At 39.6% G+C, this 19,980-nt stretch overlaps 2 protein-coding genes across 2 annotated transcripts in view; both read left to right on the top strand.

Moving 5' to 3' along the window:
• The window catches only part of LOC119263750 (deleted in malignant brain tumors 1 protein-like), a 7,661-nt gene extending 332 nt beyond the window's left edge, over positions 1–7,329 (top strand). Inside the window, exons 2-4 of the mRNA XM_037540274.1 lie at positions 2,591–2,899; positions 6,270–6,575; positions 6,996–7,329. Of these exons, the coding sequence (XP_037396171.1) occupies positions 2,591–2,899; positions 6,270–6,575; positions 6,996–7,318 (938 nt within the window). The 3' untranslated portion in view covers positions 7,319–7,329. The remainder of the gene's footprint in view (positions 1–2,590; positions 2,900–6,269; positions 6,576–6,995) is intronic.
• The window catches only part of LOC108412925 (deleted in malignant brain tumors 1 protein-like), a 267,541-nt gene that overhangs the window by 238,585 nt on the left and 8,976 nt on the right, over positions 1–19,980 (top strand). The window lies entirely within an intron of this gene.

Here is a 19,980-nt window from a genome sequence, read left to right as displayed (position 1 = left end):
AGAGAAATTCTCAGAGCTACAGAGCTGCACTCCATTAGGCTGAATAGTTGGATCTGTGTAAACGTCGTGTTTTTGTGACGTCAAATTTAAAATGATCTGTTTTGCATGTGCGTTATTCATGTATGGACTGTATACATTATATTTTGAAACTTTAACAATACTCCTTTGACCTCCTACAACAAGCTCATTCATTTCAAATAAAAAATTGAGTAATGCACAGTATGAGCTCTTAACATTAATAAACATGAACTATTGAACTTGGTATCCTAATCAATATTTTTTTTTTCTCATAACTGTGTGTGACGCATTTGTTGGCACCTCTAGAGATTCTTATGAGGGAAAGGTAACTGAAAGTTATTCTCATTAATGTTTTATGTTTGTAAGCTCACTTGAATTATTAGTATGACATAAATGGTCAGATGCATGATGATGCAAGATGTTAAGAATCTGTTGAGAAGAGGACGTATGTCTATACTGACCCCCTCACAGTGAGGAGGATGGTTCCATCAAGTACCAGCACATGATAAATCAAAACCTGAGGGCCTCAGCCAGGAAGCTTCAACTGGACTGTGGTCAGATTGTCCAGTAGGACAAAGCACACCTCAAGGACTTGCCATGGTCATCCCCATTCCCTGACCTAAACACCATAGAATACCTGTCTGGAGAGGCTCTATATGGAGAAACGGTCTTAGATCTGTCACTTGTTCTCCAGTTTCATTAAACATTTAAGAGCTGTTATCTTTGTAAAGGGAGGCTGCACAAAGTATTAAATGAACGGTGCAAATAGTTGGCACACACAGATTTGAGAAAAATATTTATTTCATGTTAAGATGTATTATTAATTGTTGTTATTATTAGATTTGTTATTAATATTTCATTGAAAGTTCAAAAGGATCTTACAGCCTGTTTTTCTCATATTTGCTAGGGGTGCCAATATTTATGAAGTTCTGGAGGGCAGTATATATAAATAGCTGGAAATCAAATATTTGCTAATGGCGACTTGCCCAATTTTAATGCTGTAGAGAGATAACATCAACTGACAGTTCTGAAATGTGAAAAGACAGTTAAATCTCCAAAGAGACAAAGTTAATCTTATTTTCACATACATGATTTCTTCTTGAGGAGTTCAGTAGTAACTGATGGGTGTAAAATGTCAATATGTGTAAGTTATTCATATTTGTGATGAAGTCAGATCTCACTAAGTTTCATGTGAAATTAATGCCTTTTAAAACCTGTGTGAACTGAGTTTAGGGAGCGTCTATTACATCACAACGTCTAAACATGTGAAGCCTTATGAGCCACTGCAGGCCTTTTAGTAGATAAAACACAAATGTTGACCAATCAGAGTTTTTAGAATGACCTCAATTTAATAAATATTGTTGATGAGGAGTCTCAGAAGAAAATTTGAACCGGATAGATCTTTTGGTATAACAAGCAACAGATTTTAAACAAATAAGGCAGAATTCCAGGACAGTAGCACAGCTTTTCATTAAATTTAATTTGCATAGTTGTTAAAACTGAATGAACTGGACCATTTTATAATTTTAGTCTCAGTGTACCAAAGCTGAGCCTTGATTTCTGAACTTGTTACCTTTCTCACTGCTCACAATTGCTCCCCGGGCACCGTGCATAGGGCTGCCCACCGATTTCATCTCTGTAGATGAGCCAACATTTAAAGATATATGCAAAGATGTTTCTCTGTCTAAAAACTGACATTTTAAAATATTTTATATCACAATAACAAGAGGGCTATGTAGATCAACCAAATCTGTCAAACTATGTTTGTTAACGCTTTTACACAGTAAAACATAGGAATTGGAATTGACTTTGTACTGATAATAAAGTTCTGGTGTCAGACGCTCCTATTTTTCATTACAGGCTCACTCATGAATGGCTGGGAAAAGAAAACAACACTGAAACTTTACACTGATAAGTTTGGTTCATTTGAGCCAACTTTGTCTGATTTTATTTATTTATTAGTAACAGAATACATGTAACAATGTTATGTAATCAGAATGCAAAAAAACACAACTACTTTCTGTTACTGTTACTGAAAATACACAATAATCAGATCACAGATACATTATAAAAGCAGTGAGTTGTAGCAGAAATACAGTAAGAATTCTGCTTCTACCCCAAATATCCATATCGGCAAATTATACAGCATCAAACTGAATAGTAAGGAACCCCATTCATTCAAATTAGTTTGACAGAATTCTACAGTTTGATTAGTTATTCATCTGTCGAGCTTTTGCTAATGTTAATGTTATCTTTGAGGAACAGAAGAATATCAAAGCAGTAAAGTTGGCCTATTTTTCACATTTAATTTCTGTATAATAATAGTAATAATATAATAATATTTCTTCTGAATAGAAGCAAATCATTCAACCATGAAAGTGAAAAATGAAGGGCTCCGCATTAATGCCCATGGGTTTGGAGCGGAATATTCAACATGCTTTGGTGTCCATGTATTTTGGCCATGTAGTATTTCTCTCCTCTCTTTCTCTCTCTCTCTCTCTCTCTCTCTCTCTCTCTCTCTCTCTCTCTCTCTCTCTCTCTCTCTCTCTCTCTCTCTTTCTCTGTTGTACAGACAGTGTGAGGTTGGTGGATGGTGACAGTGGCTGTGCTGGGAGAGTGGAGGTTCTTCATAATAATCATTGGGGAACAGTGTGTGATGATGACTGGGATATAAGAGATGCTGCAGTGGTGTGTAGAGAGCTGAGCTGTGGAGATGCTGTAAATGTACTGAGTAGAGCTCACTTTGGACCAGGATCAGGACCAATCTGGATGGATGACGTGGGATGTAATGGATCAGAGTCTACACTAAAGACCTGTAAATCACCAGATTGGGGTGAACATAACTGTGGTCATGGAGAAGATGCTGGAGTCATTTGTTCAGGTAAACTTCACTGTAGTGCTTTTATAAATAATCCCTCAATACAGAATCCATAGAATTTGAGTAAGAATTAAGTAAGAATTTTGACTACTTTTATCTTTTTAAATTTTGGAAATGTGGTCATCACACACACACACACACACACACACACACACACACACACACACACACACACACACACACACAGCTCTACTGTTTTAGGATGTGCTTTATAGTCAATTGTACATTGTACATTCTAAATTTGCTATTTTACAGAAATTAGTTTACAGTAAGTATGCAAGGAAAGACTAGGAGTGTATGGTAATTGTCTTTTTAGCCACTGTAAAACCAGCACATTTTAATCTACACTGATTAAGTGTAAATACTGAATAAAAGTTATGAACAGAATTGGTAACAACGGACAGCCCTGGCGGAGTCCAACCCTGACTGGAAACCAATCTTACTTACTGCCAGCTATACAAACCAAGCTCCTGCTCCGTTTGTACAGGGACTGAATGGCCCGTAACAATGAGCCCCTCACCCTGTACTCCTGGAGCACTCCCCACAGGATCCCCTGAGGGACATGGTCGAATGCCTTCTCCAAATCCACAAAACATTATGGACTGACTCCCATGCACCCTCCAGGACCCGTTGAGGATAAAAAGCTGGTCCAGTTTTCCACGACCTGCTCAAAACCCACATTGTTCCTCTTGTAGCTGAGATTCAACTATCAGTCAGGCTCTCTTCTCCAGTACCCCTGCATAGATCTTACGGGTAGGCTGAGAAGTGTGATCCCCTGATAGTTGGAACACACACTCCGGTCCCCTTTCTTAAAAAGCAGGACCGCCACCCCGGTTTGCCATTTCAGGTGGACTGCCGCAAATGTCGAAGCGATGTTGCAGAGGCGTGTCAGCCAAGACAACCCTACAACATCCAGAGCCCTCAGGAATTCCGGGTGGATCTCATCCACACCCGTTGCTCTGCCACCAAGGAGTTTTCCAACCACCTTGGCTACCTTGGCTACCTGAGGGATGGACCCTCGCTCAGATCTCCAAGCTCTGCCTCCTCTGGGGAAGGATCGTTGGTGGGATTGAGAAGATCCTTGAAGTATTCCTTCCACCGTCCAATGACATCCCCAGTCGAATCCCACTGTATACAGTGTTGGCTGGGAACTGCTTTCAGACTCAGTGTCACTGGCCCTCGGTATGCAGTCGAAGCTCTGTTGGATGTGGGAGTTGAAGACCTTTCTGGTAGGTTCCTCTGCCAGACGTTCCAAACAAACCATCACAACTCATTTGGGTCTGCCAGATCTGTCTGGTATTTTGACCCGCCATCTGATCCAACTCACCACTAGGTGGTGATCGGTTGACAGCTCCGCTCCTCTCTTCACTCGGGTGTCCAAAACACATGGTCGCAAATCCGATGACACAACTACGAAGTCGATCAATGAACTGCGGCTTAAGTTGTCCTGATGCCATTTGCACTTATGCACACCTTTGTGTTTTGTTATGGACAGACTGTGGCGAGCACAAAACTCCAATAACAAAACACCACACGGGTTCAGATCGGGGAGGCCGTTCCTCCCAATCACGCCCTTCCAGGTCTCACTGTCTTTGCCCACATGAGCGTTGCAGTCACCCAGCAAGACAATGGAGTCCCCACAGGGGGCACTTTCCAGTACCCCCTCCAGGGTCTCCAAGAAGGCCGGGTACTCCGAACTGTCGTTCGGTGCATAAGCACAGACAACAGTCAGAGCCCATTCCCCAATCCGAATGCGCAGGGAAATAACCCTCTCATCCACCTGAGAAAACCCCAACATACAGGCGCTGAGCCGGGGAGTTATGAGTAAGCCCACTCCTGCCCAGCGCCTTTCACCCTGGACAACTCCAGAGTGGAATAAAGTCCAACCCCTCTTTCAAGAGTCTATTCCAGAGGCCCTGCCATGTGTTGAGGTGAGCCCAACTATATCTAGTTGGTATCTCTCAGCTTCATATACTGACCCCCATAAGCGCCTCTCCCAGGGGTGGTGGGTCCATGGAAGAGATTTGTTATGAAATACCTAATAAAGATTTGTTATGAAATTCACAAATTTCAGAAATAAATATACAGTCCCATAACTGTTCAAAAATGTACCAAAAGTACTGAGAGAATAAAAATAATAGGGAATATTAAAACTTAAGTGCATTTTATAGCATTTGTAAGGTGTAACCTCATTTTTGTAACATTTCCTTAAAATGTAGTTCAGTTTTGTTCATTGGAAAAAATATTCTTCTAAACGTTTTTTAGTTTTCATTTTGAGTGTTAATGAAAAGCTTTTTAGTAACTCCTGCCACATTTTAAACATGTAGATATTAATAAACACTGTTTATAAACATATGTCCTCTGTGATCGCTATTGTTATGCTGATATTGTAGGAGGAGTCAGAGTGGTTGGTGGTTCTCGCTGCTCTGGGAGAGTGGAGGTGCTTCATGGAGAGACCTGGTCCACAGTGTGTGATGCTGACTTTGACCAGCAGGATGCAGAGGTTGTGTGTCGAGAGCTGGGCTGTGGGCTTCCTGTGGAGGTGCTGGAAGCAGCTGTTTTTGGCAGAGGGGAGGGTCATGTGTGGTCAGAGGAGCTTCAGTGTAGAGGCAACGAATCGCAGATTCACTTCTGTCCATCATCTTCACTCAAACACAACTGCTCCCATGACAGTGATGTGGGACTGGTGTGTGCTGGTAAAATGCACATCTACTTAAATTAGTTTTACATGCTTTGACTTAATGTACTTCATGTTATATTGAACATATTTCTCCCTCCAACTCTTATGTACAGTCAGTGTGAGGTTGGTGGATGGTGATAGTCGCTGTGATGGGAGAGTGGAGATTCTTCACAGAGGACAGTGGGGAACAGTGTGTGGTTTTAACTGGGATATGAGAGATGCTACAGTGGTGTGTAGAGAGCTGGGATGTGGAGAGGCTCTACATGCACTGAGCAATGCTTATTTTGGACCAGGATCAGGACCAATCTGGATGAATAATGTTTATTGTAGTGGATCAGAGTCTACACTGAAGAACTGTATTTCTCAAGGATGGGGTAAACATTACTGTGATCATAATAAAGATGCTGGAGTCATTTGTTCAGGTACTCTTCACTACATAACCTCTTATATTTTTGGTGTCGATGAAAACCAGTTTCAGACATCAAGCACATTTTAATAAAAGACATTTATTTAAAATATGTTTTTGACATGAAAAAGTATAGCTGATTAATAGATTACATATATGTACAATGCATTAAGAAATTAAGTAATTTGATGCCTGTGTGATCTCAATCTGGAAAAGCACATGAAAATGATAGTCAATCCTAAATGGTTGTTTTGTATAATCATTATATTCTCCTGTTAATATTATAGGAAGAATTAAGCTGATCGGTGGTTCTCGCTGCTCTGGGAGAGTGGAGGTGCTTCATGGAGAGACCTGGTCCACAGTGTGTGATGCTGACTTTGACCAGCAGGATGCAGACTTTGTATGTCGAGAGCTGCGCTGTGGACTTCCTGTGGAGGTGCTGGGAGCAGCTGCTTTTGGCAGAGGGGAGGGTCATGTGCGGTCAGAGGAGCTTCAGTGTAGAGGCAACGAATCTCAGATTCACTTCTGTACAACATCATCTTCACTCAAATACAACTGCTCCCATGACAGTGATGTGAGACTGGTGTGTGCTGGTAAGACTGAGATGTATGCATCAGTGACTGATTTGCTGTAAGAAACCACTGTCTATATACATTTGACTGATTTTAAGATTTACTTTAATTAAAGCTTTTAAAAGATTTACTCTGTAATTGAAGGTTTAAAAGTGTTTTTGTGCTGTGCATCATAATTATTTTCAATCTGCACAGCAGAACTAGTCAAACTGTTATGCAAATAACACACTGACATTCACTGCAGTTTCCAATGATTTGTAAAGAAAAATCTGTGCAATTTATATTTGTAATTAAGTGTGATTGTGTTTCCTACTTCCCAAACATTTCACATTTTGCTGAGCACCACAGTAACTGTTCATTCCCTTTTAACCATGATGTGGAGCTGAGTGTCCTCCTGAAATCTCTCTCTCTCCCCCACCCCTCTCATTCTCTGTTACACAGACAGTGTGAGGTTGGTTGATGGTAGCAGTCGCTGTGCTGGGAGAGTGGAGGTTCTTCATAGAGGACAGTGGGGAACAGTGTGTGGTGATGGCTGGGATATGAGAGATGCTGCAGTGGTGTGTAGAGAGCTAGGCTGTGGACATGCTGTAGATGCACTGAGCGATGCCCACTTTGGACCAGGATCAGGACCAATCTGGATGAATAATGTGGACTGCAGTGGATCAGAGACTACACTGAAGAACTGTAGATCAAGAGGATGGGGTAAACATAACTGTGATCATTCTAAAGATGCTGGAGTCGTCTGTTCAGGTGGGCTTTTCTGAAATTCCGTAACCAATTTAGTGACATCAACTTTGCCATTCAAATTTAATTCAACAGCGATTAAATAAGATAGTTTTTAATCAAAATCATTAACATTTCAGAAATTGTTGTCGAATTTACACTAGAATTGTTTGAAACCTTCAAAAACAATTTATCCTGTGTATTTTTGTCTTTAGAACCATGTATTTTCTGGGAAAAATAATACAAAGCTTTTTAACATTTTGGAATTTTTATATAGTGTTATATCACTTATTTAAAAAAAAACTACATCATCTCTATATTGAAAATGTATTAGGAGACAGACTGTTTGGAGCAGGGCTGGATAGTAATGGAATAGAAGTTGCGGTGTTAACTGATCAGGATTACAAAATGGTCATTATAATCTCTTACAGTTATAGTAAACAAAGCAGTGATCAGATTACAGGTACATTAAAAGAGTGATTACCAGCAGGATTACATTCAAAACCAAACTCGTCATCTTTCACAGAATTTTGCTATTTTAACGATAACTATGTCACATGAGTCATGGAGATTTAAAGAGTTTTTAATTTGGGGGTTAATGGGAGGAGATGGTGGTGCTTCCAAAAAACAATTCATAAGAATCTCTTTCACAGCAGCATTTTCTGTATTTTTATTCAGCCAATCTGTAGAGATTTTAGTAAATATTTTATTTTTATTGTCAAAACTGAGATCTGCTGTGCTGTACTGAAGATTTCTGAATCCGTCATGATCAGTCTGATTGTCCACATCACCAGATTCTACAGTATCAGATTGATCTGATCTGATGTGATCAGACAGTAAACTCTCTGTTGTTGTTTGTTTTTCCTTAATTTCTACAGTTTAAATGTTACTATGAATAACATTTTAAAAAATCTCAACCTGACAGGTTTTAACTAACAGTCTAATACATTAACAGAAAGTGAAATCACCTCAGTGAAAGTTAGTTTCATTCCATGTGCGTGGTCCATTCATTCATTCATTCATTCATTCATTCATTCATTCGATTATTTTCAGTAGTTTTTCAATGTTGGGTGCAAAATATTAATATACATAAATGGTTATTAATTGTAAGCAACTCTCACTCAGTTTTCCTGTGAAATGAATGCCTTTAAAAACTTGTAGTATAGACTGATTTCTTTGAGCTGCTGAAACTGCTAAGAGCTGATTACCATCATCAAAGTCCAGCACGATGCTCCAATATGAAGTGTTAAGAGCCAGTGCCGCCTTTTAGTAGATAAAAAACACATGATGGTCAGTCAGAGCTTTTAGAATCAACTCTATTTTTACTTATTGTTCATGAAAGGTCTTAAAACCTGATTTCTACCAGATTGATGTTTTGATATAGGCATGAAAAACAACAGATTTATAACAAATAAGGAAAATGAGTAAAAGTCCCAGGAGAGCAGTAGAGTTTTGAACTATACTGCATTTGATCCAGTGTGCAGGAGGATCATTCTACACTGATTACTTTTCCTCTAGTCTGTTTTAGTCTAAGAGATTTTTTATTTATTTATAAATTTTTTATTATAATTTCTGCAATATGTTTCCAGGGGAGCAAAGCTTTATTTATGAACTTGAAGGTTTCAGTGTACATGTCTAAACCCAAACACATTATCTTGTTTAGAAACTTGCCTTCTTTGTATGAATTATTTCCATATGTTTCTCATATGTTATATGAGCTCAGTGACCATTAATATAATTTCTTTGAGGCATAATATTTAAGTCACCTATAATCTCTTATTCTGTTTCACAAATCAGTGCAGTTTCTGTGTTCGGTGTGTGTTAATCTAAATTCTATTAAAAGAGTCTTTTTTCTCTTTATTTAATTATAGATCGTAAATAAAAGTCTCGTCATCCGAAAGTAACAGAAAGTAATGAGATTACATTAATATAGTAATCGTCTGTATTAGCTTACATTTCTTAACAAGTAATCAGATCTGTAATGAAATACATTTTGAAGTAACCCTCCCAACTCTGATTAGGAGTCAGGCTGGTTGGTGGTTCTCACTGCTCTGGGAGAGTGGAGGTGCTTCATGGAGAGACCTGGTCCACAGTGTGTGATGCTGACTTTGACCAGCAGGATGCAGAGGTTGTGTGTCGAGAGCTGGGCTGTGGGCATCCTGTGAAGGTGCTGGGAGCAGCTGCTTTTGGCAGAGGGGAGGGTCAGGTGGGGTCAGAGGAGCTTCAGTGTAGAGGCAATGAATCTCAGATTCACTTCTGTCCAACATCATCTTCACTCAAACACAACTGCACCCATGATAATGATGTGGGGCTCGTGTGTTCTGGTAAGATGCACATCTACTTAAATTAGTCTTACATGCTTTGACTTAATGTACTTCATGTTATATTGAACTCCCTCCAACTCTTATGTACAGTCAGTGTGAGGTTGGTGGATGGTGGCAGTCGTTGTGATGGGAGAGTGGAGGTTCTTCACAGAGGACAGTGGGGAACAGTGTGTGGTATTAACTCTGATATGAGAGATGCTGCAGTGGTGTGTAGAGAGCTGGGATGTGGGGAGGCTCTACATGCACTGAGCAGTGCTTATTTTGGACCAGGATCAGGACCAATCTGGATGAATAATGTTTATTGTAGTGGATCAGAGTCTACACTGAAGAACTGTATTTATCCAGGATGGGGTAAACATTACTGTGATCATAATAAAGATGCTGGAGTCATTTGTTCAGGTACTCTTCACTACATAACCTCTTACATGTTTGGTGTCAAAGAAAAACGGTTTTAGACATCAAGCATATTTTAATAAAACAGACATTTATTTAAAATATACTTTTAACATGAAAAAGTATCACTGATTAACAGTGAAACCTGTATTGCCAATCTTAAATGTTTTTTTATATAATCTCTATTTTCTCATGTTAATATTATAGGAAGAATCAAGCTGATTGGTGGTTCTCGCTGCTCTGGGAGAGTGGAGGTGCTTCATGGAGAGACCTGGTCCACAGTGTGTGATGCTGGTTTTGACCAGCAGGATGCAGAGATTTTGTGTCGAGAGCTGGGCTGTGGGCTTCCTGTGGAGGTGCTGGGAGCAGCTGCTTTTGGCAGAGGGGAGGGTCAGGTGTGGTCAGAAGAGCTTCAGTGTAGAGGCAACGAATCTCAGATTCACTTCTGTCCAACAACATCTTCACTCAAACACAACTGCTCTCATGACAGTGATGTGGGTCTGGTGTGTGCTGGTAAGACGGACATCAGCATTAATTAATCTTACATAATCTTTTAATTTACTAAATGCCATGTTTAAAATACCCTGTGATACAATCTTGTAATACACTTATACCAACAACGAATTCACTTTCCTTTGATTTCTCAGTAGGCATTAATGCAAGTAAAATAAATTTCTTATTAAGTATGTCAGTAACACTTTACATTAAGGGTACATAAAGACATTTACTTATGAATAACTAATCAGAAAGTAATGAGTCATTAATCAGGGACAAATTAATAAGTCATATATTAACAACCACAAGACTAAATTACTAACGCATGTATTAATGAATGAATTTATTAGTAATTCATGTGTTAATTAATGTTTGTTGTCTTAAGATCCTCCTCAGACACAGCGCTCTGGAATATTATGCCTGTCAAAATCAGCTGTTTTTTTTTTGTAGCTCCATCCTCTCATCATGTTGTCCTTCTTCATCATGCTGTGTAAGCAGCCCTTGTATTTGCCTGTTTCTACCTGTCAGATCTTAAGTTAATTGTTTTTGATTTCTTATGTTACCTATTTGTTTCTACCCACTTAATGGCTGTTTGATGTAATTAAAAACTCACACTGACATTGTTTTGCAACTAGTCCTCAATTGTGACAGTTGCCATAATTTTAACTCATCTTTCATATTAATAATATGACATGTTTTAACTCTTATACTGATACACAGTGCCTCATGAGCGAATGGTTTATCCTACAGTTACCACTGAACTCAGAAATGAGTTAATTATTGATAGGGGAAGTGCAGTGCCTTTCTCCTGGGGTCATAAGAATCCTTAATTGTATGCACAGTTTTGTCCTTTCCCTTTCAATCTGGTACACCTGATTGAACTCAACTGCTAATTTACAAGCTCCTGTTGTGCTGGTTGAGGTGTGTCAGAGTGAGAAAAATACAACACTATGCAGAGTCAATTCTCAATTCACTATAAAGAAAGCAGTGATTACTGAGGACTCGTGATGAATTCATAATGACTGTGGTGCCTAAAGTAAAGTGATGAACCAGTCACACTTTATTACTGATTAAAAGTAAACAAAATAGCAGGGGTTAATAATTACATAGCTAACTACCAAACAGTCATTTTGGATTGAATTTAGTAATTTTGGATGACTGTGTGAACGACTGTTTTCTTATGAAAGATATGTACAATATGGCTCATATAAAAACATGACATTGACGAAATTCACAGGAATAAAAAAAGTGTAGCAGACATCAACAAGGCAGGAAAAGCAGATCAGGACAGTTCAAACAGCCACACCGCACACAGGGATATAGAGCTCTGTGTAGTTTATTCCTGAGACTGAATAAATGACACGTGGGGCAGGATTAGTGCACTCTCGAGGTGTGTGCAGCGCATTAAAAGAACTCTTTGCACTTAAAAGTTTGGAAAGAACATTAATTATACACGTAAAACAGTGTTGCGACTTCACAATGTAGTGTTTATCCTTAGCAATGACTAAAAGACCTCTTTTTATTCTTAGAAAGAGAACTATATGAGAGAGAGTGGACGCCGCTCAGCATTCAGTGCTTTTGGCAATTTACTGGGAAAACAGGCAGTACACAGGCATTGTGTAGCACTAATACCCCACCTACTACCAACAAGTGGGGAACCCCATAAGAACCATACACATTGAAATTGGTTGGAAACTCAGATATTTCACAGTAATATTCACTTAGCACTCCACAAAGACTCTTATTAAAGCTTTAGTGAAGTTCACAATAACTGCGCAAAATAATATTCAAATGAAATAAAAAAGTAAAAAGCAGTCAAAGTCAATATTATTATGGCTACAAAAATATTTTATTAGCATTTTATGATTTCTACACAATACACAGAACCAGAGCAGGCGAATGTCACTGTAGTACAAGGAAAATGAAGAGGAAACAAAACACATTGATTCTGTTCCACAAACATCTGTAGAACAGACAGAACTGCTAGCTCATTAAAGTCACAAAGATATTCATATTGCAGTGCGCGGTATTTCCAAATAACTCACACGAGCTGAAGACGGAGTGAAAAACTCAGAACAGAGAACAGAACAAAGGGGAGGATATCGCGGTAGTTTAGCGCTCGGCTAAGCCCAGTTAGCGTCCTCTCGCTGTCACGGCTCAATCTGTTTACCGCCAGGCTGCCGCCGCGCACACACAGCCCTTCAAAATAAGCGTCCCTGTCAAAGGAGGAATAACAAATGAAGTAAGCGGCGTAAAATCAACATGGGATTTTAACCAGACAGAACAGACGCGCCTGACGCTACATATTACTACTAGAATCACTCGACGCTCATGAGAAACAACAAACACCTCACTACTCTTAAAACCAAAAAAGGTTTACTGCAAATAAGTAAGCAACAAACCAAATATTAAGCTACTTTACAACGAATTTAGAAATAATAGCATCTGCAAATCCGTTCTGTTCACCACAAATAACAGCTGCATGTTTTACACGCTATTCTGAAAAGAGGTGAGGCACAAAAATACATATTAGCACTCACAACACTCAGACCACACACACACACACACACACACACACACACACACACACTGTGTCTAAGCCGCTTTTCCCTCAGGGAAATATTTACCACGTGTAAATATTATATCTGCCATGTAAATTACGTATATAATAAAATTAAAACTTAGGAAAATGTGAAATCTTGTAAAAATGCTAAAACAGAAATATAGATTTTTTTTAGGAGAGATATTCACTTAAGACTCGTTTACTGACTCATTTACTTTAATTCCCAGCTGGGAAGTGTAACATTTCAAAATGCTAAACATTTAGATTTAGTAATTATAGCAATAAAGAATAACAGATGTATAATGAGAAACATTTTTCTGAAGGTGGTATTTTTCAGAATAACTGTGGCATATATTAAATAATTCACAGTTTTAACTAAGTCACATGCCCTTTTTCAGTAAACAAACTAGTTTACATTACTAGTTTAATAAACATACAGCAGTTTATGTTAATGTTGTAACAGTTTGACCTTGCAGTATGACATAAATCATAAATTGCATGAATAGAATGAAACTAACAGCTTCTAGCAGTTTGCCGATATGTGCTAACATTATTTTTGCTTAATTAAACATGAATTCCTAATAAATTCAGACACTGAAGAAAGCCTTACCACCATTTTCATTCATTAGTACATGTGTTAGCAATTTTGTCATTTTGTCTTGTGGTTGTTAATATATGATTTATTCATTTGTTCCTTATTAATGACTCATTGTTTTCTGATTAGTTATTGATCAGTAAATGTCTTAATTACTGACAGGTCATGTACCCTTAATATAAAGTGTTACCAGTATGTCTTTGATTCTTACTTCTCAAACACCAATCATTTGTTCCAGCACCAAAATAACTGTTCCTTTTTAACCGTGTTTTGAAGCTCTCTCTTTCTCTCTCTCTCTCTCTCTCTCTCTCTCTCTCTCTCTCTCTCTCTCTCTCTCTCTCTCTCTGTTGTACAGACAGTGTGAGGCTGGTGGATGGTGGCAGTCGCTGTGCTGGGAGAGTGGAGGTTCTTCATAGAGGACAGTGGGGAACAGTGTGTGAATTCAACTGGGATATGAGAGATGCTGCAGTGGTGTGTAGAGAGCTGGGCTGTGGAGAGGCTGTAGCTGCACTGAGTAGAGCTCACTTTGGACCAGGATCAGGACAAATCTGGATGGATTATGTGAGCTGTAGTGGATCAGAGTCTACACTGAAGAACTGTAGATCAGCAGGATGGGGTAAACATTACTGTCATCATGGTTTAGATGCTGGAGTCATCTGCTCAGGTAAGCTGCAGTTAGTCATCACTTCCCTGAATGAATGTACGCTTAATATCATCAAAATTTTGAGTGATATTAATTTGGAACTTTTAAATCATTGGCTTTGAAATGGGGTTCCAATGTGGAAGATGTGAGAGGTGTGAAATGATCTAATTTGAAATGGATGATTTGATAATCTATCTTTTTGACTAGATTCTAGTACAAAAGCAATATCCTGCCTAACATTTCTCTCAGAAAATTGTCTACTGTTGACTGCAAATAAAAATTGAGAAAAAGAAAACACATCACCTTCCTGTCTGAAGTGTGCACTCATTTTTTTAACAAATAGTCCTCTAAATATCAACAGCACCAAAATGATATCAAGAGAGATTGTTTACATGACTACATTTTTCAATCAGTTTGTTTTACTAGGTAGACCATAAGGACAAATTCAGTGTGGACATTTTACTAAAATATCTCTTATCAGCAAAATTAACGAAGTGAACTTGAATACTTTACATGCTCACAGGTCACAGAAAGTCCAGACTTACTGATGGTTTCCACTTGTGCTCTGGGAGAGTGGAGGTGCTTCATGGACAGACCTGGTCCACAGTGTGCGATGCTGGCTTTGACCAGCAGGATGCAGAGGTTGTGTGTCGAGAGCTGGGCTGTGGGCTTCCTGTGGAGGTGCTGGGAGCAGCTGTTTTTGGCAGAGGGGAGGGTCAGGTGTGGTCAGAGGAGCTTCAGTGTAGAGGCAACGAATTTCAGATTTCCTTCTGCCCAACATCACCTTCACATAACTGCACTCATGACAATGATGTGGGCCTGGTTTGTGCTGGTAAAGCATTCATTTTTAATTGAGTTCAACTCCACTGCTTGTTACAATATGGCACTGAACTGCTTTTATTCATGTTAATTCCTGTTGATTCAGGTCACACTCAGGCTCTGCTGGTGAACGGCTCTGACTCCTGTTCTGGTCGAGTGGAGCTCCAGTACCTCAGTGAGTGGGGCACAGTGTGTGATGTTAACTGGGATAGTAGAGCTGCCAGTGTCCTCTGTGGTCAGCTGAAGTGTGGGAGTACTGTGGCTGTGTTGGGGTCAGACTGGTTTGGGGAGGGGAGTGGCCAGATCTGGGCTGATGTGTTTGATTGTCAGGGGAACGAAACACACCTGTCAAAATGTCCCATTTCATCATGGAGTCGAACTGCATGCTCTCATAAACAGGATGCTGGAGTCATCTGCAGTGGTGAGCTCTTAGAGTTGTGTAGTCAATCTCAGAAATGCTTATGTGTAAGGTACTGTCAGTCAAAGAAGCTTTTACGTTAAGTGATATTTTTTCCTCTTAAGATTCCTCTCTGGCATTTCATGAGGGGCGAGTGCGGTTGTCTGGAGGGATGGAGTGTGAGGGGGAGGTGGAGGTGTACTTCATGCAGGACTGGAGGAGAGTTCTGCTGGACTCCTGGAGTGAGTCTGAGGCCTCTGTGGTCTGCAGACAGCTGGGCTGTGGCTCTGTGTTCAGCTTCTCCAGCGCCTCTACATCCAGTCCTGAACACAGTCACATGTGTGTGACGGGTTTCAATTGTTCTGGGAGTGAAGCTCATCTGGGGAACTGCAGCAGCGCACAAGCAGTCGACTGCAGCTCCAGAGAACAGCTCTCAGTCACCTGCTCTGGTAAAAATGACAGTGGCAAACAATCTTCATAAAATAATCTGCCCCAAAGTATATTGCACTATTTATTGTTCATTTCAGTGTCAAAAGATTAACTTTCTTCTTTATGTAGGGGACCAAGGAATGAGAATGCCACAGCTATAATGTGTGTGTGTGTGTGTGTGTGTGTGTGTGTGTGTGTGTGTGTGTGTGTGTGTGTGTGTGTGTGTGTGTGTGTGTGTGTGTGTGTGTAGGTAAGTTTAATTCAGCTCACAGCTCCATCAGGCTGGTTGGTTCTGGGGGAGACTGTGCAGGAAGGCTGGAGGTTTTGCACAGTGGCTCATGGGGGACAGTTTGTGGTGACTTGTGGGATATTAAGGATGCGCAGGTGGTCTGCAGACAGCTACAGTGTGGAGTCGCCCTCAGTGCTCTGGTACCAGCCTGGTTTGGACCAGGAACTGGACCCATATGGCTGAATGAGGTGGAGTGTGAGGGGAACGAGACGTCCCTGTGGAACTGCACATTTCAGCTGTGTGGAGAGGATGAATGTGGACACAAGGAGGACGTAGGAGTCATGTGCTCAGGTTTTAAATGGTTGATTTTAAATGGTTCACTGAAATTGACACAGTTTTCCTCTTAACAGAAATGTAGTCAGTCAGGGTAGAAATGTGCGAAGAATCTAAGAATCTCTTTACAAGCCACAATGTTATACTGAGCCATAAAGTGTTTATTTTTAAAAATAGCTGTACATAATGTCAGCAGTGAAGTCACAAATGTACTAAAGCAAGTTTTTTTAATTAAAAAAAAACTTAATTCATGTTCAGTTGGAACTTTTGTTTCTATTGACTGTCAAATTTTCTGTGCTTTTTTAAAATTGGCTTGTGCGGTTCTATATTTTGCCAAAATAGAAAGTGCATGCAGAATATTGTTATTTTCTTGCATTGTAAATCAGCAGAAAATCTTTAAGGTATTGTCTGATGTGCAGCATAACTGAATTTATACAGTCTGACATGGAGTTTAACTACGATATTATCTGCAGCATCTCATGCAGTGTGAAATGAAGTAGACAGTAGTAAAGACCACTGTAATCGCACAATATAAAGCCATCTTTAGACATCAGACATATGTAGGCTTAAAACTGTGAAGATATAAATTTGCACTGAACCGTGCCTTTAAGGAAGTTAACGTCTGGACAAGCAGAGTAGCTTTATTATCCTTTTGAGGGAATGTTAAATATTTCATTTATAATTGCATCAACTTCCTAAAACATGCATACAAAATCAAAGTGGAGTATAAATTCTTTTCCCTCCAGAGTTTAAAGAGGTCAGACTCACTGAGGGCTGTGAGGGGAATCTGGAAGTGTTCTACAATGGAACCTGGGGTAATGTGTGTTTAAATGGGATGGATGAAGAAACAGTAAATTTAATCTGTCAAGAGCTGAACTGTGGAAGATCAGGCAGTGAGTCTTGGGCCAAAGCAAGAGTGGAATCAGCTCCTAACTGGCTGGACAATCTGAAATGTAGGAGACACGACTCCACTCTGTGGCAGTGTCCATCTTCCCCCTGGAGACAGAACAACTGTGATAAAGACAATGAGGTGGCTTGGATTACCTGCTCAGGTAGGCAGTTTTTATGTTCATATAAGTAGAGTGTGTATACAATTTTGTGCTGATAACAATTCACACAAAGTATAAAACTTAAAGGTAAAGAAAATATACATATAGAAATGTAAAATAAATAAAATAATATATGTTCAATGCTTAATAAAGTATCATTCTGTATTCATAGGAGTTGAAAATGATCGTGTGTTAAGAAGTCATCTGAAATGCTCCTCATCTGCCCATCACAGACAGTGTTCAAGTAAGAACTCTTAGGAATAAATAAGGTCAATATTTCATTAAGTAATGTGTTAATCACAAGTGTTAGTAAAGTAGCTTCTTCATAGAACTATTGCTGGTAATGTACAAAAAGTGAAAACCTATATTACACTTAATAACTGTATTGTTATTAGTTCTGTAACTATCCTGGTTGATCATGTCTGATGTAGATCACCTGCCTCTCAGGCTGAGGGGAGGAAAGGGAATCTGCTCAGGGAGGCTGGAGGTGTATCATAATGCTGAGTGGGGGTCCATCTGTGATAATCTGTGGGATATCACGGATGCTCAGGTGATCTGTCGGCAGCTGGGCTGTGGGTCGGCGCTGAGTGCTGATGGGAGTGCTGTCTTTGGTGCTGGTGAAGGGCCTATCTGGCTGAACAGAGTGAAGTGTAGAGGGAATGAGATTCACCTGTGGGACTGTCCTCATTCCCTGAAGATCCATACTGAATGCTCCCACAGGCAGGACGCTGGAGTCACCTGTGCAGGTCAGAGGATCCTGCTGGACTTCTGACTCTAAAGATATTTTATCACAGTGTAAAAATTTTAAATGTATCAGTAAATGGTGCATTAACTGACTTGTTACTATTGTCTAATGCTAATTTGCCATGTTCAGTGCTTAAAGTGTTCTACATATCAGAATCAGAACTGCTGTTTCTGTATTTACAGACATTTCTACTACTCCACTTGTAATATCAGCCACCACCTCCAACACCACAGGTATTTTTATGTCTCAGACAGATAAACACAGATTTTGCAACATGTTTCTGAATAGATTGTTCTGGGCTCTGCACAGTTTCTGTTCTGTATTTTTATTTTCAGTTGGTCAGACAGTGAAGGGAACAAACACTCCTCAACAAACTCCTCCAACATCTGTTCCGTCCATTTATCCAGTGTCTCTCCTGGTTCTGGGAGCGGTGCTCTTCCTGGCCTTAGTGCTTCTGGTTGTGCTGTTTTACCAGAACACAGTGCTCAGGAGAGGTAGAGAGAGTCAGAGATCATCTACAATCCACTTTCTGTACATTCTCTAAACATCATTAGTCCTTCAATCTGTCATCATTCTTCTGTTCTACTGAACTTGCTTAATGTTTCTCTTTGTCTCCTTCACAGGGCTCTCTAAGAGGATGGAGAACATAGTCTATGAAGGCCTTAGAAGAGGGCTTGAGGGAGTCTATGAAGGCTTGAGTAGGGGCACTGAGAGAGACTATGAGGAGATTTACTGCAGGTTCAATACTGCAAGAGCCACTCAAAGGGGTGAGTGCTCTAGATGAGACTTATTGTGGTGTATTTACACTTAAAATAATGTAAGATTAATTGCATTAATTTGATCAATGACAGTTCATATGCATTCTTTATGTGTGGGCCTAGCTAACGAGCTAGTTAACTAATATGTGCCCTTTCTAGTAGAGAAAATGGGATGCAGTGCTGTACAGGGCACTCCTACAGGTCAGTAAGCATGATGAAGTGCCTAATTAGGTGCTTATCTAAAATTGAAGGCACCCTCCAGTGGATAAAATGTGATGCAGAGCTGTAAAGGTTGTCCCTGTGTGCATGATAAAGAGTGGGAAGTTTCCTTATGGATGCCCCTCCACTGGAGAAAATGTAATGTGGTGCCATACAGTGGCCCTCACAATGGCGTTCCCTACAGGTGACTTTCAAATGAAAAAACTCATGAAGTGCTCTCTTAGATGCTCTTCCAAGTGAGAAAACACAATGTAGAGCCCTTCAAATGGAGAGAAAAAAAGTCCCAGTGAATAAAATAATGTCTAAAGTCTTTCCTAAAATGTGCCGTCTAGGGTTCGCTTTCCCAAAGTGAGAGCAGTGATGACTGTCTAAGGGTGCTGCAAATACTTTTATAAGATTTTTAATTTACTTCTAAAAGCCTGCTTACATTCAAAATACAAATGCTAATAAAACTTTTCTGAAGTTTTGTACAGTGTCATTAAATTAGGTTAATATCTAACTGGCATTCTGATATAATTGTCTGCTTTTTTTCAGTGTACCCTTTAGGTTGCATTAGGTTATGTTAGGTTAACTATATGTTTATTTGATAGTAAATGACAAAGTAAATTGTTGCCAACTATGATACAAAGGTTAAAATACACATTACCCATAGCTTTGTCATTGATATTATACCATCACTATCATACTTTTCTCTGTGTTTTACTTCAGAAGT

Source organism: Pygocentrus nattereri, chromosome 1 (genome assembly GCF_015220715.1).
Source record: "Pygocentrus nattereri isolate fPygNat1 chromosome 1, fPygNat1.pri, whole genome shotgun sequence".
In the NCBI taxonomy this organism is placed as follows: Eukaryota; Metazoa; Chordata; class Actinopteri; order Characiformes; family Serrasalmidae; genus Pygocentrus; species Pygocentrus nattereri.
Note: the sequence above shows the minus strand (reverse complement) of the source record. Positions and strands in the feature narration are given on the sequence as shown.